Source organism: Lynx rufus, unplaced genomic scaffold (assembly GCF_022079265.1).
Source record: "Lynx rufus isolate CCGP_SWC_20201006 ecotype Redwood Valley unplaced genomic scaffold, mLynRuf1.p SCAF_7, whole genome shotgun sequence".
NCBI lineage: Eukaryota > Metazoa > Chordata > Mammalia > Carnivora > Felidae > Lynx > Lynx rufus.
Genome location: NW_025814889.1, coordinates 94,947,695 through 94,970,891, shown reverse-complemented (window position 1 = coordinate 94,970,891; position 23,197 = coordinate 94,947,695). Strand labels below are relative to the sequence as shown.

At 36.5% G+C, this 23,197-nt stretch overlaps 1 protein-coding gene across 1 annotated transcript in view; it reads right to left on the bottom strand.

Moving 5' to 3' along the window:
- CNOT2 (CCR4-NOT transcription complex subunit 2) overlaps positions 1-23,197 on the bottom strand; it is a 135,481-nt gene that overhangs the window by 60,639 nt on the left and 51,645 nt on the right. The window contains exon 2 of the mRNA XM_047066820.1: positions 19,078-19,220. Coding sequence (XP_046922776.1) covers positions 19,078-19,125 — 48 coding nt within the window. The 5' untranslated portion in view covers positions 19,126-19,220. The remainder of the gene's footprint in view (positions 1-19,077; positions 19,221-23,197) is intronic.

Sequence of the window (23,197 nt, the reverse complement as noted above, 5' to 3'; positions counted from 1 at the left end):
AAATTGAAGGATGAAGTAAAGACTTACGTTTTGTAACTGTAAGTTTAATCCTCAGCTTTCTTTCCTTAACCTGTTTACAAAACACTACCAATCAAATGTAAGAACAGCCCTCTACCCCACCTTCAAACTTGTATTTTCTGTGGAAAAACGAAACTGCTCAACAGAAAAGAATGTCACACACTATCAAAATGAGGTCCCCACCTATCAACAAAAAGACTAACAACTACATGTTAACAAGCTCTGTTCACAAACACTGTCACCATTTTTTAAAAACCTGTTATTTGGAAATAATTTTAGACTTACACATCAGTTGCAAAAATAGTACCAAGTTCCCATATGCCCCACTCTCCCCAGTGGCAACATCTTATTTGACCACAGTATCAAAACTAAGAAATTAACTATTAACTAAACAACTTTATACAGATTTCACCAGTTTTTCCACTGATGTCTTTTCTTCTATCCCAGGATCCACATTACATTTAGGTTTCCTCAGTCTTCAACCTTGGACTTTACCTCAGTTTTTCCTTGCCTTTCACTACACTGATGTCATTAGTTACATTAATGTTAATTAAGTACATCATAGAGTGTTCTACATTGTGGGTATGTCTTGTTTTCTCATGACTAGATAGAGGTTATACATATTTAAAGCCACCTCACTGCAGAGATAATGTGTCCTTCTCAAGTGCATCCTATATGATGGATATATACATGAGTGCATATGATGGTAATATGTTTTATTATAGGTGATTAACCCTGATCTTGATTAAGCTGGTGCATCCACCAGTCTTCTCATCTGTAAATTACTATTTTCCCATTTTAAACACTGAATGTTTTGAAAGAAATTCTTTGAGAGCATGCAAGTATCTGTTCATCCTTAAATTTCTGCCTACTAATTATACCATTCATCCATGGATATTGCTCGCATCTACTATTGTGATGCTCTAATGGTGATTTGTTATTTTCATTCTTCTATACTGTTTGTTAACTGAAATGTTTCTATAAGGAAACCATTCAACTTTTAAAGATTTCACTCTTAAATATCAAGAGTGTCAAAGACTTTACCTAACTGGTTGAAAGTAATACAGGTAGAAAGTGAAGAACAATGTCTCAAAATTGTTCCTCTAACAATCACATTCTTTCAGCTTTATTACATTGCCTTTATTCCACTAGAAAAGGTATAAAATTTCATATGTCCCAGTCTCTCTTGGCATCTCTGGCCCTAAATGAGAAAGATCTTTTTTTTCTTTTATCTTTGAAAAAATATCTTCCTAGTTTTCACTAGCATATGTATGTACTATTTTGTCTTTAATTTACTGAGCCAGGTTAAACAATAAAGAGATAATACCACAGAACACATATTTTACTAGAAATACCAGTGAAATTATTACCTCACCTGAGAAGAGAAATGGCTGCTGTATTTACGGGTCTATCAGATTCTAGGAAATCTTCAGTAAGGGAATTCAAGAGAAATCATGCAATTGTTTGCTTTAGGTTAAAGAGAATCACAGCTATGATGACTCCATATGTGAGCTGTAATATATTTACTGACATGTCATGTTTTATGTGTCTTTCCAAGTGGCCTTAAGTGCTGAGAAAAGGTCTAGTATTTCTGTGTATATACTACACAGTACTTACACAAAAGAAAATATTCAATCCTTAACTAAATACTGACACAGAAGCTTGTTCTCTTTGTCAGAAAAGACTTCTCATCTGTCTTTTCAACCAAAATATAATTTTTAAAAATGAAATCTTGGGGGCGCCTGGGTGGCTCAGCCGGTTAAGCGGCCGACTTCAGCTCAGGTCATGATTTCGCGCTCCATGACTTTGAGCCCCGCGTTGGGCTCTGTGCTGACAGCTCAGAGCCTGGAGCCTGTTTTCAGATTCTGTGTCTCCCTCTCTCTCTGACCCTCCCCCGTTCATGCTCTGTCTCTCTCTGTCTCAAAAATACATAAATGTTAAAAAAATACAAGGATAAATAGAAAATTCTGAAAGCAGCAAGGGATAAACATGCCCTCACATATAAAGGGAGACCTATAAGACTCGTGACTGATCTCTCCTTTGAAACTTGGCAGGCCAGAAAGGATTGGCACGAGATCTTCAATGTGTTGAACAGGAAAAATATGCAACCAAGAATCCTTTATCCAGCAAGTCTGTCATTTAGAATAGAAGGAGAGATAAAGGTCTTCCCAAACAAACAAAAACTGAAGGAATTTGTCACCACTAAACGAGCCCTACAAGAGATCCTAAGGGGGGATCCTGTGAGACAAAGTACCAGAGACATCGCTACAAGCATGAAACCTACAGACATCACAATGACTCTAAACCCGTATCTTTCTATAATAACACTGAATGTAAATGGATTAAGTGCGCCAACCAAAAGACATAGGGTATCAGAATGGATAAAAAAACAAGACCCATCTATTTGCTGTCTACAAGAGACTCATTTTAGATCTGAGGACACCTTTAGATTGAGAGTGAGGGGATGGAGAACTATTTATCATGCTACTGGAAGCCAAAAGAAAGCTGGAGTAGCCATACTTATATCAGACAAACTAGACTTTAAATTAAAGGCTGTAACAAGAGATGAAGAAGGGCATTATATAATAATTACAGGGTCTATCCATCAGGAAGAGCTAACAATTATAAATGTCTATGCGCCGAATACCGGAGCCCCCAAATATATAAAACAATTACTCATAAACAGAAGCAACCTTATTGATAAGAATGTGGTAATTGCAGGGGACTTTAACACTCCACTTACAGAAATGGATAGATCATCTAGACACACGGTCAATAAAGAAACAAGGGCCCTGAATGATACATTGGATCAGATGGACTTGGCAGATATATTTAGAACTCTGCATCCCAAAGCAACAGAATATACTTTCTTCTCGAGTGCACTGGAACATTCTCCAAGATAGGTCATATACTGGGTCACAAAACAGCCCTTCATAAGTATACAAGAATTGAAATTATATCATGCATACTTTCATACCACAATGCTATGAAGCTTGAAATCAACCACAGGAAAAAGTCTGGAAAACCTCCAAAAGCATGGAGGTTAAAGAACACCCTACTAACGAATGAGTGGGTCAACCAGGCAATTAGAGAAGAAATCAAAAAATATATGGAAACAAACGAAAATGAAAATACAACAATCCAAACGCTTTGGGACGCAGCGAAGGCAGTCCTGAGAGGAAAATACATTGCAATCCAGGCCTATCTCAAGAAACAAGAAAAATCCCAAATACAAAATCTAACAGCACACCTAAAGGAACTAGAAGCAGAACAGCAAAGGCAGCCTAAACCCAGCAGAAGAAGAGAAATAATAAAGATCAGAGCAGAAATAAACAATATAGAATCTAAAAAAACTGTAGAGCAGATCAACGAAACCAAGAGTTGGTTTTTTGAAAAAATAAACAAAATTGACAAACCTCTAGCCAGGCTTCTCAAAAAGAAAAGGGAGATGACCCAAATAGATAAAATCATGAATGAAAATGGAATTATTACAACCAATCCCTCAGAGATACAAACAATTATCAGGGAATACTATGAAAAATTATATACCAACAAATTGGACAACCTGGAAGAAATGGACAAATTCCTAAACACCCACACGCTTCCAAAACTCAATCAGGAGGAAAGAGAAAGCTTGAACAGACCCATAACCAGCGAAGAAATTGAATCGGTTATCAAAAATCTCCCAACAAATAAGAGTCCAGGACCAGATGGCTTCCCAGGGGAGTTCTACCAGATGTTTAAAGCAGAGATAATACCTATCCTTCTCAAGCTGTTCCAAGAAATAGAAAGGGAAGGAAAACTTCCAGACTCATTCTATGAAGCCAGGATTACTTTGATTCCTAAACCAGACAGAGACCCAGTAAAAAAAGAGAACTACAGGCCAATATCCCTGATGAATATGGATGCAAAAATTCTCAGTAAGATACTAGCAAATCGAATTCAACAGCATATACAAAGAATTATTCACCATGATCAAGTGGGATTCATTCCTGGGATGCAGGGCTGGTTCAACATTTGCAAATCAATCAACGTGATACATCACATTAATAAAAGAAAAGATAAGAACCATATGATCCTGTCAATCGATGCAGAAAAGGCCTTTGACAAAATCCAGCACCCTTTCTTAATAAAAACCCTTGAGAAAGTCGGGATAGAAGGAACATACTTAAACATCATAAAAGCCATTTATGAAAAGCCCACAGCTAACATCATCCTCAATGGGGAAAAACTGAGAGCTTCTTCCCTGAGATCAGGAACACGACAGGGATGCCCACTCTCACCGCTGTTGTTTAACACAGTGTTGGAAGTTCTAGCATCAGCAATCAGACAACAAAAGGAAATCAAAGGCATCAAAATTGGCAAAGACGAAGTTAAGCTTTCGCTTTTTGCAGATGACATGATATTATACATGGAAAATCCGATAGACTCCACCAAAGTCTGCTAGAACTGATACATGAATTCAGCAAAGTTGCAGGATACAAAATCAATGTACAGAAATCAGTTGCATTCTTAAACACTAACAATGAAGCAACAGAAAGACAAATAAAGAAACTGATCCCATTCACAATTGCATCAAGAAGCATAAAATACCTAGGAATAAATCTAACCAAAGATGTAAAAGATCTGTATGCTGAAAACTATAGAAAACTTATGAAGGTAATTGAAGAAGATATAAAGAAATGGAAAGACATTCCCTGCTCATGGATTGGAAGAATAGATATTGTCAAAATGACAATACTACCCAAAGCTATCTACACATTCAATGCAATCCCAATCAAAATTGCACCAGCATTCTTCTCAAAACTAGAACAAGCAATTCTAAAATTCATATGGAACCACAAAAGGCCCCGAATAGCCAAAGTAATTTTGAAGAAGAAGACCAAAGTAGGAGGCATCACAATCCCAGACTTCAGCCTCTACTACAAAGCTGTAGTCATCAAGACAGCATGGTATTGGCACAAAAACAGACACATAGACCAATGGAATAGAATAGAAACCCCAGAACTAGACCCACAAACGTATGGCCAACTAATCTTTGACAAAGCAGGAAAGAATATCCAATGGAAAAAAGACCGTCTCTTTAACAAATGGTGCTGGGAGAACTGGACAGCAACATGCAGAAGATTGAAACTAGACCACTTTCTCACACCATTCACAAACATAAACTCAAAATGGATAAAGGACCTGAATGTGAGATAGGAAACCATCAAAACCCTAGAGGAGAAAGCAGGAAAAGACCTCTCTGACCTCAGCCGTAGCAATCTCTTACTCGACACATCTTCAAAGGCAAGGGAATTAAAAGCAAAAATGAATTACTGGGACCTTATGAAGATAAAAAGCTTCTGCACAGCAAAGGAAACAATCAACAAAACTAAAAGGGAACCAACGGAATGGGAAAAGATATTTGCAAATGACATATTGGACAAAGGGCTAGTATCCAAAATCTATAAAGAGCTCACCAAATTCCACACCCGAAAAACAAATAACCCAGTGAAGAAATGGGCAGAAAACATGAATAGACACTTCTCTAAAGAAGACATCCGGATGGCCAATAGGCACATGAAAAAGATGCTCAACGTCGTTCCTTATCAGGGAAATAGAAATCAAAACCACACTCAGATATCACCTCATGCCAGTCAGAGTGGCCAAAATGAACAAATCAGGAGACTATAGATGCTGGAGAGGATGTGGAGAAACAGGAACCCTCTTGCACTGTTGGTGGGAATGCAAATTGGTGCAGCCACTCTGGAAAACAGTGTGGAGGTTCCTCAGAAAATTAAAAATAGACCTACCCTATGACCCAGCAATAGCAGTGCTAGGAATTTAACCAAGGGATACAGGAGTACTGATGCATAGGGGCACTTGTACCCCAATGTTTATAGCAGCACTCTCAACAATAGCCAAATTATGGAAAGAGCCTAAATGTCCATCAACTGATGAACGGATAAAGAAATTGTGGTTTATATACATAATGGAGTACTACATGGCAATGAGAAAGAACGAAATATGGCCCTTTGTAGCAACATGGATGGAACTGGAGAGTGTGATGCTAAGTGAAATAAGCCATACAGAGAAAGACAGATACCATATGTTTTCACTTTTATGTGGATCCTGAGAAACTTAACAGAAACCCATGGGGGAGGGGAAGAAAAAAAAAAAAGAGGTTAGAGTGGGAGAGAGCCAAAGCATAAGAGACTGTTAAAAACTGAGAACAAACTGAGGGTTGATGGGGGGTGGGAGGGAGGGGAGGGTGGGTGATGGGTATTGAGGAGGGCACCTTTTGGGATGAGCACTGGGTGTTGTATGGAAACAAATTTGACAATAAATTTCATATATTGAAAAAAAAAATTTTTTTAAGTAAAAAAAAAAAAATGAAATCTTGTAATCTGTACTTCTAACCAAAATGTAGTAGTAGGAACATGGTCTTCTCCTGCCTCACCTGAAACAAATTTTAAAAAAGGATAAAATATATTAACCAATGGTTTTTAGACATAGAACATAAGGCAGCTCAAGACAACCCCTGAAAGAAGAGAAAAGAGTAAATGTGAGGCTTACAAACAGCCTTGCTTATAGACTGGAGGAGTTTCTGGGCTCCAGTGCAGTGAGAGGGAGCCCTGGTGGAACTCAGAAATGTCCACCGCGAATTGAGTAAGTGTAGCTGAGTCTAGGTGGGCCAAGGCAGCTGGTGTGAAAAGGCTAGAGAGTACCAGACAGAAGACAGCTGCAAAGAAAATGAGTTCTAAAGACCCAAACAAGGTGTCTCTGGAAGCTTCAGCTAAGCACTGATCAACATATGCATGGAGCAAAGTACCAGAGGCTAGAAAAAGAGTGGTAACAACCTCCAGGGCTCACACAGGGCTGTTCCCACAAGTCAGAGTATTAAAATATAATTCACAAGGCATTGTACAGTATACTCAGAAGAGTACAATTGGGAAAAATTAGACCTAGACTAAAGGCTACTGGGTTTCTGTGTAAAACACCTTAAAATTAAAAGACAAAAAAAAGGAAGTATCAAAGAGCCCAAACAGCTTCTAAGTAACTACATTCTGTCATCAAGAAAGCTCAAGAATATTAGCAAAAATACAAATATATAGCACCAAAAAGGTAAAATTTCCAAGGGCTGGCATCCAAACAAAAACTACCAGGCAACAGGGCACCTGGGTAGCTCAGTCAGTAGAATGTCCAACTTCAGCTCAGGTCATGATCTCGCGGTTCACGAATTCAAGCCCCTCATCAGGCCCTCTGCTGTCACAGTGAAGCCTGCTTCGGATCTCTGTCCACCTCTCTCTGCCCCTCCCCCACTCGTGCTCTCTCAAAATTAGATAAAACACTAAAAAAAAACACACAGAGGAAAGAAAAAAATTTAAAACATCAGTAAGCTGTGGGACAACTTCAAGTGATCTACTATACGTATAATTGGAGTCGCCAAAGTAAAACAGCGAGAGAACATTTAAAGAAATGATGGATAAAAAATTCCAAATTTCATAAAATCTCTAAACACAAGTTCAAGGGGCTCAATAAATTTCAAACACATGAGTCATGAAGAAAATTATACCAAGACACAGCATAATCAAAATCTGTAAAACCGGTGATAAAAAAAAAAATTAATACTGGGGCACCTGGGTGGCTCAGTTAGTTAAGCATCCAACTCTTGATGGCTGACAGCATTGAGCCTGCTTGGGATTTTCTCTCCCTCTCTTGCTGTCCTCCCCAGCAACCTCTCTCTCTCTCTCCCATTCTCTCTCTCTCAAAATAAATAAACATTAAAAAAAAAAATTTAATACTAACCAGAAAGAAAAAGTTATATTATGTAAAGAGGATTATGTAAAGGCCCCCCCACAAGGGGGTGAGTGGCTCAGTTGGTTAAAAGCATCTGACTCTTGATTTCGGTGCAGGTCCTGATCTCACAGTTCGTGGGTTCAAGCCCTGCATCAGGCTCTGTGCTGACAGTGTGGAGCCTGCTTGGGATTCTCTCTCTCCCTCCTCTCTGCCCTTCTGCTACTTGCACATGCACTCTCTCTCTCTCAAAATAAATAAATAAGTAAAACAAAATGACAGATTTTTTTTGTCAGAAATTATCTAAGCCAGAAGACATTAGAGCAAAATCTTTAAAATACTAAAAACAAAACAAAAAACCTGTCAATCTTTAATTCCATACCCAGCAAAAAATCCTTCAAAAATGAAGATCAAATGAAGACTATTACAGACATAAAAAATGTGAAAGAATCCATCACTATCAGAAAGGCATCACAAAAATGTTTAAAAAAAAAATTTTTTTTTAATGTTTATTTATTTTTGAGGCAGAGACAGACAGAGCATGAACGGGGGAGGGTGAGAGAGAGAGAGGGAGACACAGAATCTGAAACGGGCTCCAGGCTCTGAGCGGTCAGCACAGAGCCCAACGGGGGGCTCGAACTCATGGACCGTGAGATCATGACCTGAGCCGAAGTCGGACGCTTAACTGACTGAGCCACCCTGGCGCCCCACAAAAATGTTTTTTAGTTAAGGTCTTTCCTGATAGCTCTTTATCCTGTAGACTCACATTGTCAGAAATAATTCAAAGAGTAAAAATGGGGTTTGCTATAAGCACAGAACTAACTACTTGTTAGATATGTAGAAAAGAGGTACTTGACAGAGATACTATAAAAGACCTAACAGTCAATTTTAAAAAAGTGTTTTCTTTAATGTTTATTCATTTTTGAGAGACAGAGACAAAACATGAGAGGGAAAGGGGCAGAGAGAGAGAGAGACAGACAGACAGACAGACAGACACAGAATCCGAAGCAGGCTCCAGGCTCTGAGCTGTAAGCACAGACCCCAATGCAGGGCTTGAACCCACAAACTGTGAAATCAGGACCTAAGCCAAAGTCGTACGCTTAACCGACTTAGCCACCCAGGTCCCCCAATTTTTTTTTAAATCTTAGTAATTGGTATATCTAGAAACATGTAAGATCTTTATATCTATATCTAGAAAGATATAAAGATCTGTACTATTCTAGGGTGTGATAGTTTAGGAGTAAATACAATTTGAACTTATGCATGTGTACAGGATGTCTGAAATTGAGAACCAAAAATATCCATTTACTCTGACTCTAAATGTGGCCCTAAAATAAACTGCTTGATGAAATTGGGTCCCAAAGATTATAGGTTGGAAGTTTTTGTAGTATGTCACGAGTATATTCATATTCAAGTAGCGATCAAAGCCCAACTAAAAGAACTGTGGACTAACGGACATGACAATTGTGGGTTAAGCAAAAGTTCTTTTTAAAAGAGCTATCTTCAAGATTATAAACTTTGGAAGAATCAAGATGATAGGCTGTGTAGGGAACCACAACATGTGTCATTCCTTAAATAAAAATTTAATTACTTTAAATAATTTTGCCTAGGTTACACATAATAAAAAAAAAACTTTAAAAGTTCTCCAAGTGAAAGGAAAATGACAATATAAAGAAAGGTAAGGAGGGGGGCGCCTGGGTGGCTCAGTCGGCTAAGCGTCCGACTTCAGCTCAGGTCACGAGCTCACGGTCCGTGAGTTCGAGCCCCGCATCAGGCTCTGGGCTGATGGCTCAGAGCCTGGAGCCTGCTTCCGATTCTGTGCCTCCCTCTCTCTCTGCCCCTCCCCCGTTCATGCTCTGTCTCTCTCTGTCTCAAAAATAAATAAACATTAAAAAAAAAAGAAAAAAAAAAAGAAAGGTAAGGAGGGAAAAGGAAAGGGAACTGAAGGAGGCAGGCAAGAAAGGGAAGAAAAAAAAGTTGTAAGAAGAGAAAAAAGGGAAAAGATAGGATGGAAAGAGAAAAGAGAATGGGAAGGGATGTTTTCAATTATGGATGACGATAAAAAGCAGAAATAATAAGCCCCCTCAAATTACAATGAACAATGAGAATATATAACAGAAGCAAGAAATGCTTCCCGTAAGAAGTGAAATTTCACTTGAGACCTAGAAAATGATTAAGATCATGTTTCTGGTACTAGGATATACTATACACAAAAACCAAAATGCTCCACTCAAAACCAACTTAAAAATGTTCCATGAAGTATTGGTTCAGCCAATCAACAAATATTCACTAAGCATATGCCAGACCTTATTCACAAACGCAGATACAGTGTGAACAAATTATCAGTGAAAACTAACACAGAGATTACATCTTTATTTTTAAATGAATTGTTAAGGGAGAAAGGGAAATTCAGCACCTCAAAACAAAGTAAAAGCTAGAGTTCAGAGAAGACACAAGCTTATATCCCCAAAGGAATTTGCCCAAGGTAGGAAAGCTGTTAAAAGACCTTCTCAAAAAGCAAGTATCTTAAAAGGGTATACCATAATTGTAATAACCTCTTAGTGAAGAAAGCACTTGAATGTCATGATTTTGATGCTAGGCAGAAAGAGGTAAAGGAAAGCTCTTCTGAGAATCAACAGCCATAAACCAGCCTGAATTCACACTACCTATATGGATTGCAACCTAAGGTAACATTTTATTTTTAACCGGTCCTGGACTGGTAGACTCTTAGGCACCGGCAAAAGCAAATGCAAATCAAATCCCCTTGGGGGATGTCCTTCCACCTAGTCCTCAACAAATTCCCACAGCTAAGAAACATGAAATGGTGACAACACACACACAAGGAAACAAGGTACCACAAGTGAAAACCAGCAGAAACAAAAGACATTAAGAATGATCTGCCAGATGGGCGCCTGGGTGGTTCAATTGGCTGGACGACCGACTTCGGCTCAGGTCATGACCTCACAAGTTCATGAGTTCATGAGTTCAGGCCCCACATCAGGCTCTGTGTTGACAATTCAGAGCCTAGAGCCTGGAGCCTGCTTCAGATTCTGTGTCTCCTGCTTGCTCTCTGCCCCTCCCCCACTCATGCGCACACACTCTTTTTCTCTCAGAAATAAACATTAAAAATAAATTAAAAAAAAAAAGAATGATCTGTAGCAATTTCCAATTGCTGGATTTATCACACATTAAACACAAGAATGTATATAATAATTAAAGAAAAAATATGATAGAATCCAGATCTAAACAAAGGAATGAATAATGATAATATGTGAATAATAATGGGCAAATATGTGGGTAAAGAAGACACAGACACCAAGATTAACAGATATGATCTAATGGGAAAAACAGCAATACACCCACCAATCGATCAATACACATTTTGTTCCAAGTTCATAAACAGGTAAGTGGTATCATACTAACTACACTCTCTAGCTACAGTGAAACTGCATGAGAAATTAGCAACAGCTAGAAAACTAGAAAAATCTCATAGGTTTGAAAAATTTTAAATGACAAATCTGTAGCAAGGCTGACAAAGAGAAAAGGGACATAGTCAACAATCTTAAATATGAAAAAGGGGCTACAGAAAAAAATCTCTTTATCCTGATACAGTATATCCACGCACAAAAAAATACTGCAGAAAATATCATACTGGTGACAACTTAAAGCTTTTAAGACAAGAAATAAGACAAAAGATTTCTATTAACACTTCAACAATGTATCAGAAATATTAGTGAGTTCAGAAATCAAGTTATAAATAATAAAAGTATCAAAACTGCAATTTCCAGATGATATGCTTATCCACATGAAAACTCCTTAGGAACTGCGGATAAATTATAAGAATAAAAAGTTTAGCAACATTAATGGATACAATAATCAATCTACAAAAAATTGAGTGTAGGGGCACCAGGGTCGCTCAGCCCATCTGGTGAGTGTCAACTTCGGCTCAGGTTATGATCTCACCATTAGTGAGTTCAGGCCCCGCTGACAGTTCAGAGCCTAGAGTCTGGAGCCTGCTTCGGATTATGTGTCTCCCTCTCTCTCTGTCCCTCCCCTGCTCAGGGTCTGTCTGTCTGTCTCTCTCTCTCTCTCAAAAATTAAAAAAAAAAAAAAACATTAAAAAATTTTTTAAAGATATGGGAAAATATCTTCACTTACTTGATTTCAATATGGAAATGTCTTACACAGCCTCCATAAATTCTTTAAAAAAACTTTGACGTCAAATGTCGTATCAGTATGAACACTGTCGAGGTACTCAAAATTATTAAAAACACTCCTAAAAATATTCTTGAAAGGGCTTTTGTGAATTTAAGTTTCCTGAATTTTGAGAACATGGCTTGGTTCAAAATACTCTTCTAACTTCATCAAGCTCCCTCTTCGGTTGTTTTCTTTCTTTTTTTTTTTTTTAATTTTTTTAACGTTTTATTTATTTTTGAGACAGAGACAAAGCATGAACGGGGGAGGGTCAGAGAGAGGGAGACACAGAATCCGAAACAGGCTTCAGGCTCAAGCTGTCAGCACAGAGCCCGACGCGGAGCTTGAACCCACGGACCGCAAGATCATGACCTGAGCCGAAGTCGGCCGCTCAACTGACCGAGCCACCCAGGCGCCCCTCTCTTCGGTTGTTTTCACGTAACGTTTAAAAATACTGGGTTGAGCATCAGACTCCTGATTTTGACTCAGGTCATGATCTCAGGGTCATGGGATGGGGCCCCACGCTGGGGTCCGTGCTCAGCGTGGAGCCTGCTTAGGATGCTCTCTGTCTCTCTCTCCCTTCCCCCACTGCCCCTCTCCCCTGTTCAAGCTCTCTTAAATATATACATATATATACACGTATATACATATATATATACATATACACACGTGTGTGTGTGTGTGTGTGTGTGTGTGTGTGTGTGTGTGTGCGTGCGTGCTTATCTGGCTGTTTTCTGAGATTTTCTGGCTCTGTCCTCCTCTCTCATTTTTATCTAGAGGTTCTCTTTCCTCTGTCTCTGTTGTCTCTATCCTGCTCAAGCATGATTCTATTCCCAGAAACTTCTCAGCAGAATCCTGGAAGGGAGCACTGGTAGGCCAATCTTGAGAGATGACAGAGCAAGGCTGCTCACGTTAGGCCTCACTACAGGTCCTTTACACAGATCTAACATACAGGTGGGCAACATCTCTCCCAGTTTCAAACTGGATAATCACTTTCAAACTGGTTGTTCACCACTCCGAGGTGCTCCTATTCTCAGGCAAGATACTCCAATACTTTTCTCTACCTTCTTAGTACTAAAACAGATACACGTAGGTTTTTTGGTTATTTCTCATCTGCTTACATTTGGGAGGGTTCATGGGGATACCTCATCACCAAGTTTTGTTATAAATGTTTTCATGGTTTGGGTTTTGCTAGCCAGTTGATCTATTTTTATGTGGGAATTCAGAAAGATTTTAAAAACTAAGCTGCTCTCATCCCAGAATCTAAGCAAGGCCTTAGAGTATATTTTGAAAATTAATTTTGCTTACTTCTGTATTTTTTCTGATTCATAGAATTATCTGCACTCATGTTTTAACTTTCCTAATGATGAATGACTTAATGATGAACACATACTAGTATTTATGAATGAAGCAAATTACTTAAATGAAGATTTTTTTTTTTCCAAAAGAGAATATATTTCCCAACAGGAGCACTACAGTGAATACAGATACTGCCAGATATTTTAAATGTTGGGGAAACACAGCAGTTATCTGTCAAGATACTATGCTAACTACTGTTAAGTGGCTTAGACCTAATTACTCAACAGAGCTGTTCAGTTACTTCTTTTGGCCTAGGGGCACTGTGAAAACATTATCAAGACACTAAGGGTACCCTATACCATGTATCTTGATGAACCTGCTTTCTGGGAAAAATCACCTCATTTGATGATTTCAGAAGATGGAAAAGAAGTATCAGAAGATATAATGCAATGAAAGTAGGCTAACATTGTTAGCGTCCTGTAATTATGAGCCAACGATGAGTGCCTTGGGAATTCATTTAACTTTATGTTCTTGGCCGGGGGAAGAAAAATAAGGAGGAAATAAAAATAAAAAATAAATGTCAAAATTTATTAAAAAAATATTCAAGTCATGGAGTCAACAGGATTTCTGTTGTTGATAATGTGATCATGACATAAGCAGAAGCATCACATTCAAAAGTGTAATTATAGGCACTAACCTCATTGTGTAACTGCAAGTGAATTTAATAGTCATCCATTTTGAATGTCTTCTATACTATACCCTTGCTTCATCTCTGGCCACAAACAATAGGGTACAGCCATTTGTTTACAAGAGTTTCAAAAGAAAGGAAGAATAAACTGAACCAGCTCATTGGTTTCAGACATCGATTTCTGAACCAATTCCTTCCTCAGCTAACTCCTGTTTACCTTAACGCAGTGCCAAACAGCAACATTGATGAAAGCCTCCATCTTTCTGCTCTAGGTACCAGATCTACTCTGACGACTCTTGAATTGCTACGTACCCATTTGAAAGAAAATTCTTGTTCACTTTATTAAGTGTTCTTTATATTCATTATGCATTTTTAACATACTTTAACATATTACAGATTCTAAGATGCTTTGATGTTGGTGCTGTTTTCAATCATACTAGAAGGTATCAATGAATGGTTACAAGCTACTATGTTACAACTATGATTCTAAGATACCATGTTGTAAGATGTATCCTGACAGCAGAAAAATACAAATTTTCAATAAAATGTAACTCAGAATAAAAGAAACAGGGTACATCATTCCTTATTTACATTACATTTTTATTGCAGTATAAAAAATAAAAATGTAATTTGTATATTGTGCTGTATAACTGTCTTGCACACCAAAAGGAAACATATCTACTGATGTATTTGTGTTAAAATAATTAAGCAACTTGTATTTTAAATGCTTTCTATTATGCAGAAATACTTGAGTGAATAGTCAGATAAGTATTTAGTGTTTTGGCCATATCTGGGAAATTGTTCTGGTTGGGCTAGAAATACGTTCTTTTTTCCTATTTGAAGTAATGAAATATATGGGCAAAGTCACCTCACAATACATAAAGATGCACCTGTATACACTGAAACACACGTTACAAAACTATAAAAATAAAAAGAATGAAACAGAAAATTCAAACTAGTGATTACTTCTGAGAAGGAGGCAAGGGAAGGGTGGCACACGGAAACTTCTCCATTAAGTGTAATATGCAAGCTGCAGAAAAATGCTAATTTGTTAGAAACAAAGACAACAAATTACATTTGCACTTACATCGTTATTTGAAAAGATCTGAAAAGATATACACTAAACAGTTAAGGTAAACTTTCAGTCTATTTTATATTTCCATTATTCTTCAAAGTTTTTGCAACGCATACCTGTAACTTCTGTGATTTAAAATATAAAAAGGAAATAAAATACTTAATGATGGGGGAGGGAGAAGGAAATGACAATACAATCACTGCCATAATTCTGTGGCATGTTATATCCCACAAAGTTAATGCAGCAGTTTCAACTGTGAGGTATTCTTCAGGAACATACGGATTAGGATGCATTGATTCAGTTTATAGGTAACAATGAACTAACCAACATGACATTATCAATGACCTCATATTATAAAAAGTTCCATTCAGAGTAACATCTAAAAATCTTGGAAATATCAGTAGTTATGTTACCCAGCACACTCTACAATTTCTTTCTTTCACTTAATTAGTTTTATTTAACGTTACTGAAACATTCATTAAACAACTATTATTTACCCAAAACCATGGTAGGTACTGGCAGTTCCAAGATGAACAAATATAGCTCTAGCTCATACAGTAGTACCGTCCAAGACAATATTCTGAAATGACCTAAAATTTCTACATCTGCACCGTCTGATATGGTAGCCATTAAAGGAAAGTAGCTGTTAGGCATTTGAAATGTGGCTAATACAACTGGAAAACTAAAATTTTTAAATTTTAATTCAAATACATTTAAATCTAAATAGCCACTTGTGGTTAGTGCCTACAGTATTAGCACAGGTCTACAGGAAGACAAGGACAAATAGATAGCTTACAATGTATTTGGTCAACACTAAACTATAAGTATCTACAAAGGTTATGAGAGCAAAGAAAAGGAACACTGAGCTCATGTAAGTGTACTTCTGGAAGTACTAATAATACCTAATTCTTGAACCATGTGAAACAAAGGTGAGGCATTACATGAAGAGGAAACAAGTAAAGGCTTAAGTGTAAAAGCGTATGGTAGGGAGATTAAAATCAGTTTTGTATTCCTAACTGAAAAAACTGCATACTAGGAAGTCAGAGGAGAGACAGTGGAAGGGTAAATAAATGCAGATTGGGGTCAGAATATGGAAATACTGTATAAAGTTTAAGAGTTTGGTTTTATTACATACGAGATGGAAAGCCAGTGATGAGTTAAATTAGTAATTAGCATGGTTGGATTTGTACATACTTATCATTGAAATAAATTAGTAGAAATTAAAGGAAGATAAGTAAATACTGGCAAAACTGGGGGATTATATTTTCCTGAAAAAAGCTTGGCAATCCTTTCAAAACTGAATGAACTATGAACCATTTAAATAATTAAATTCTCACATGAACTAATAATATAGCAGTCTAAGCAAATAAAATTCAACTACTTGATTCAAACTCCAAAAACTTAACTGGGTTTAAATTTATAGAAAGAAATGAAACAAAGTAAATACCAGTATAAAAATCAGTACTTCAACCAACACCCATTTGAAAGTCATTAGTTTTTAGCACAAAGGTGAAGGAATACATTTTCTTAAGCTAAATTCCTAAGGCTTTTTATCAGGTCTACAAGGAAATGAGAATTAGAGATCTTTCTTATTAAACTCTGGAATATTAGCCTACTATTATCAGGATGCCTAAATATCACTATAAATCATCAAGTGCCCTTCAAAAACAAAACCCGACGAAAGATGAACTGAGTGCAAACACTGGTACAAAGAAATCCTATTTTATCCATGAAAAAAACAAAATTCCTCAAAACGGAATTTTTAAAAAAATCCAAATCATTTCGTGTCAGCATATATAAACTTTTAGTGCTACCCATACAAGTGATTTATTTGATATTATTTTGAATTTCCCATGTGCTTTTAATATATTCATCATCACATCAGAAAGGGAAATTATATTTCTATATATGTCCTTTCCAAGAGAGGCTTCAAAAATAAAATAATTATGCAATGGAGATTTAAACAATTGTTTCCAACAATATTTCAACATGTATTAAGTGTTACTAAGTAACAATGAAAAAGGAGAAATATTTTCAGACAGAAAAACTCTAACCAAGAATTTTTTCAAAGAAGCTAAAGAACCTGGATTATTGGTAAATAATGTAACTGGAACAATATAGTATTTTTAGAGTAGAGTGAGCAGGAATTAGAAAATCTCTTCAATACAACGTCATTTTGTTCCTTTCTTAATGAAAATTTTGGAATTCTATATTAAAATGATTCCATGAAGTAAATTACCATACTGTATAACCATACAAAAGTTCTATACTTACACTTTACCAACCTGATTATGAGCACCAAAAAGCCACATAGCCTAGAATCACAATGCTCTTAAAATAATTTAGCAGAACCTATCAAAAGATGCAACAGCCCAAGCAGTGTGACCACTTAAACTCTTATGAGTCAAGGTACTTGGAAGTGGTTGTGAGGCCGGAGGAGCTAGAGCAAGTAGGAAAATGAGCAAAAGCCATGTTGGTCAAGTCTGTAAGAACCCTGAATAGATAGAAAAGGTTACAGGGAGAACTGTGTCTGCAAAGCCACAACTACGGCTTATTAAAATCATAAAGATCTGGCAAGAAACTTCAGACAGCAAGTGAAAGGAAGAACAACTGGACACTATTTTTATTAGGCACAGTGCCCAAATGAGAACCTAAAACAAGTAAATCTAAATCTTGTAATCAAAGGATCTTTGCTATAAACACCATGAAGACCCATTCACAATTTTTTCCACTATTTACCTTTCCAATTTGAGGGAAGAAAAGATTAACTGAGCTAAAATAAATGATTAGCAGAGAAATGGTTAGTGAGTCAAAGCTGCTGCTATAACACTAAGTTGCCTTCAACAGCCTAGAGGGAACAAAACTGGTAGGTGGCAGGGTGTGAGGGAAGCTGAACATGTATGTACCCATGCAGAAAGCCTACAGCTTATCCTTACCTGAGCTTTGAACTATTCTGTACTCTGAATTACTGCATAATTTGGTAATGTTATTATTAAAAAAGGAGAGTTTCTTTGAAAAATGAAATTCAAAAAAAATTTTTTAATCACTATTTCATACCACTATCTTTAAAATTCACCTTCCTTTAAAACCTCAGAAAGAGGAATATTATACTTCGACCACCTTTTAGCATCTTTACATGCTACATGTAGGGAATGGATACTATTAACCAGCTTAATAAATGACAAAACAAGGGGTGCCTGAGTGGCTCAGTTGGTTAAGCGACCGACTTCGGCTCAGATCATGATCTCGCGGTTTCTGAGTTCGAGCCCCGCATCGGGCTCTGTGCTGACAGCTCAGAGCCTGGAGCCTGCTTCGGATTCTATGTCTCCCCACCCCCTCTCCTGCTCCCTCAAGCTTCGGATTCTATGTCTCCCTCCTCTGCTCAAGCTCTGTGTCTCTCTGTATCTCAATAATAAATAAACGTTAAAAAAAAAATTAAAAAAAAATAAATGACAAAACAAGAATCTAGCATTATAAGGATAGCAAGCTAATGAGAAATTCAATAGAATTTGGGTCTCTGAACACCCTGGGATGTTGCATTTCTATTTCTTTTATATTCTAACCAATTTTGTCTACACATCTGTGATGCTCTATTAACCCTGAATATAGCCTAAGAATTCAGGTTTATTCCTCCAGGAATAATAATATGTAAATGTGTGTGTGTGTACATACACACACACACACACACACACACACACACACACACACACACACTCAGCACTTTGTTTTACGGAATACTAGCTCTGAACCCAGCCATGGAGTCATAAATTGTGTACCAGATAATCTAAGATTTGACATATACATAAAGAATTACATTGACACTAACAAAATATACATTTATCATAAGCATGATTTAAATGTTCCCAACTATTTCAGCTGTCAAAGCCAACACATGCATTTTAAATTATAAGCCAAAGTTTTCATATTGGAGTATATCCAATTTGCTGGTTTCAATTAAATATAACATATTAAACAGTTCAATGTAGCAATATGATCAAAAAGGGGGAAAAAAAACTGATCTTACCTGGTAGTTTCTTTTCTCAGATAATGTATGTCCATCAGTCCTCACCATAGAGTCGTGTCCTTTCCTCACAGTACTGGAGGCAATCAAATAGAACTGTCACTCAAGGGTCGTGTCACAGGAAGGACCGCCCACCAGTTCTCCCTCTAGAGTGGAATTATCCAAAAGCCGTCAAAATTACTAACATGTAAACATATGAACAGCAGCAAAAATATCCAATATGATACATATAAAACAGAAACAAAAAGTACTATTTTAATATCATAATGCATCTTTCTCTTAACCATCTAGGGAGGGCTAGACTGGTAGATACTTTAAAAAATTATTAAATATAAAAAACTCTTATACTCTCTCCAAATAAAACTGTACACCAGACCTCACACACAAAGAGGACACTTATGGTCAATAAAACAGTGGACAAAAAAAGTTCAGCCCTCAACTGATATATCTTTTTCTTTTAAATACTCTATTAGTCTCAGAAATACCCAATTAATTCAGATTCAGTTGTGTAATTTCAAATCATTCTCCTCCTAAGGCTTGTTTATCAGAACTGTTATTCATTCAGTTTATGAGGTTTATTTCTATGCCGTAAGACTGGAATAGATCATATATTCTCAGGATGATTAATAGATGCAAACTTAACTCAATATTCTATTTAAAATTTACTCCAAGGAAGAGTAGCAACATATGCCAACTTTCTGGATGCCTTTGTCCTTCAATACTCTAATTTCATAATGCTCTATTTATTTATTTTTTACATTAAAGCAGAGAAATAATAGAGCTTATTTCTTAACTTGGACAGAGATAAATAAATCCAAAATGATGAGGCACTATGCACCTCAGGTACCCAAAAAAAAAAAAAAAAAAAGTCACTGAAGCAGAGGTGAGAGTCCCTAGAGATGTAAACTCAAAAATGTAAACTGTATACTGAAAATTGAAAGACCAAAAACTCAAAAGTGGTATCTACAAAGAAGTTGTAAACATTATCTTTTCAAGACAAATGTCTCTCACCTGTTTCAGTAAAATGTTTACCCTAGGGAAATGGTACATATCCTACTGAATTAATATATAATAGTTGCTAACCACTAAAAGTTCAAATTTAGAACAATTATTTAACATCACACGAAATATGCTTTGGGAGAGGCTAATAAAAACCTTTAATTTAAATTCATAGTAAGCATGAATCAATTTTATTAAAACCAATCAACACACACAAACACACCCCTATGGATTACCTCCAAAAAGCAATCTAATAAGGACAGAAAACATTTTCAAGGAAAATAAATCACTAAAAATTAGTATTATTACATAAAAGAATTCACATAATTAAAACCTACATTCCATCTTTGGTTTTATGTCTAATCACAAATACAAAGCTAGTGGGTGCTATACTTTTACTTAATGTGGACCACCTTACATTGTATGTTTGGCTGAAATACTTTAAGACGCCTGACTCTAGGCCAAAAATGTTAATTGCTCATTACCAATTTATATGTACCAGTGATATTAAGTATGTCTCTCAAACATAACAAATGAGAAAGATTTTTTAAACTGTAGGTATATTTACTGCCATAAATGTAATCTTTATCATCTAGCAAGGAATTAGGTTAATCATAAAATAAAATTATCAAGTGAACTGATGCACAAGAATAGTTAAGTGACACACATTCAGCTCCAATTTAAATGTTCATGATTGTTACAAAATGGGAGCAAAACTATTTATTATGTATTTTTACCCCCCCACCAAAAAAAACCTAATCCTGTTTTAATGTGTTCTTTAATATTTATTTATTTTTGAGAGAGGGAGAGCAGGCATGAGTGAGAAGGGGCAGAGAGAGGGGGAGACAGAGGATCTGAAGCGGGCTCTGTGCTGACAGCAGAGAGCCAGCTGAAGGGCTCAAACCCACTAACTGTGAGATCATGACCTGAGATGAAGCTGAATGCTCAACCAACTGAGCCACCTAGGAGCACCTAATGTGTTTTATAAAAATAATAATTTAAAACAGCACTTGCCAAAACTATTAATCTACTCATGGCAACTCTGAATTCAATGGATAATAATGTAAAATTTCAGTTTTTTCTTACAGGGCAAATTTTATTTTTCCTTATTAAATTAGCTATGTTTACATTAAAGCCCATACATTACCATCACATTATACTAGTTTCATCAAAAGATGTTAGCAATCTAAAATCAGGCAAGGCAATTTTCAAAGTAATGTAATGTACGTTAACATAACCTAACTATGTAAAAAACTATTATGAGAACTTTATATGCTACATAAATAAACCTTAATTAAAGGTAAAAGTTATTATTTAATCTGTAAACTTACCAGTTAAAAGACAAATATTAACTTTGGAATACTATGGATTTTAGCACAAAGGGAAAACTTGTTTCTGTTCATTTCTTTTGTTTCTCCCTCTTGGGATAACTTCAAATATTTCATGTCTTAGGGTTTCAGTCAACAGCCACTATCTGCTCTAAGCAATGTATGAATCAATATTCTATATTGATCAATAACTAAGAATCATCATCTCCTTTTGACAAACAAAGGGAAAAAGGAACGAAGGCACTCTATTTTCTTCTGGGTAACCACGAAAAAGCAAACATTTGTCACCATTATCTTATATTAAGCAAAAATGTTCACTAATAGATTGTGTTGATACTCACTGGGAATGAAAAGATGCATAATAGATGAAAAAGGATGTAAGTATATATGTAAGACAGAGTATGTGAAAAGGAGAAAGTATGAGAAAACATGCACTCTAGCTGCCTATATATATAAAAAGTTTATACACTGGTTTTCCTACGAAGTCCTAAACATTCAAAAAGTCAGAAAAGACAAATATTTATAAAACTACCATGAAATTTTCTATAAGGCAGAATGCCTTCCAAGATGGGAACACAGAGACTATACTTACTCTCCTACCTTAAATAACTAGAAAGTTAGATAAAATATATAAAACAATGATTTTATCTCAGGACAGAGATCATCAAGAAAAAAGAACAAATGAAGTAAGCCCTACTGCAGCCTGTAGAGGTATGAGGCTAAAACATGGGAGGGGGAGGCGGAACCCAATCAAAACCTAATTGTCTCAGTGAGCTAAGGGAAACGAAAAGAATCCGAAGTTAGGGGAGACACCAAGCCAGCTACAATTTGTAGGGCAAATGAAAAGAAGGAAGCTGCAGAGAAAAAGAGCTTCAAAGATCTGAAGACAGATCACCCTCAGGGTTTAGCTGAGTAATTATCTGTGCACACATGTGAAAAACTACTTATTCTAGAGAAAAAGCCTCTGAAAAGTAATCAACCCAATCCCCAGAACTTATGTTCCCATCAACTACAGTAGGATGGCTTTAACACAGCGCGGTATTGAATAGAGTTCAAAAGGTAATGAATGCCTAAACAATGAAACCAAAGAAGCCTTAGACTAAGGATGTTATGGACTAGCACTAACAAAGTTAAAAGCAAGCCTCAAAAGGATGAAGCTATTTCTGCCATAACTGAAACCCAAAACAAAACCCAACAATATTTAAAATAATACAACACACTCCAGTATTAAATAATATAAAATTAAATATCTGGCTTCCAATTGAAAATTACCAGTCATGCAAAGATGCAGGAAATACACCCCAAACAAAGTACAATAGAACATAGAAGGATCCAGCAATGATCCAGGTGATACAATCATTAGACAAGGAGGTTAAAACAGGTATTGTAAACATATCCCCCAAATTCAAGAAGATAAAGAAAACTATGAATATGGTAACAGAAATGCAAGGGCATGGAAAAGACGTAAGTTGGCAACACAGAGGAATTTATGGTGACAGAAAAGTTCTGTATCTTGCTTGTGGTGGTGGTTATATGATTCTACCTGTTTGATAAAACATCACAGAATGATAAAGACATACCAAAAAAAAGTGAGAGCTTGTGCCAATTTCTGGTTTCGATAATGTGCTGTAGTTATGTTCAGATGACGTCATTGGAGGAAGATAGGTGATGTGTATATGGGACTTCTCTGTACTATTTTTGCATCTTCTTACAAGTTTATAATTAGTTGAAAGTTAAAAAGCTTTTTTAAAAGGCTCAAACTGGGGGCACCTGGGTGGCTCAGTCTGTTAAGCTCA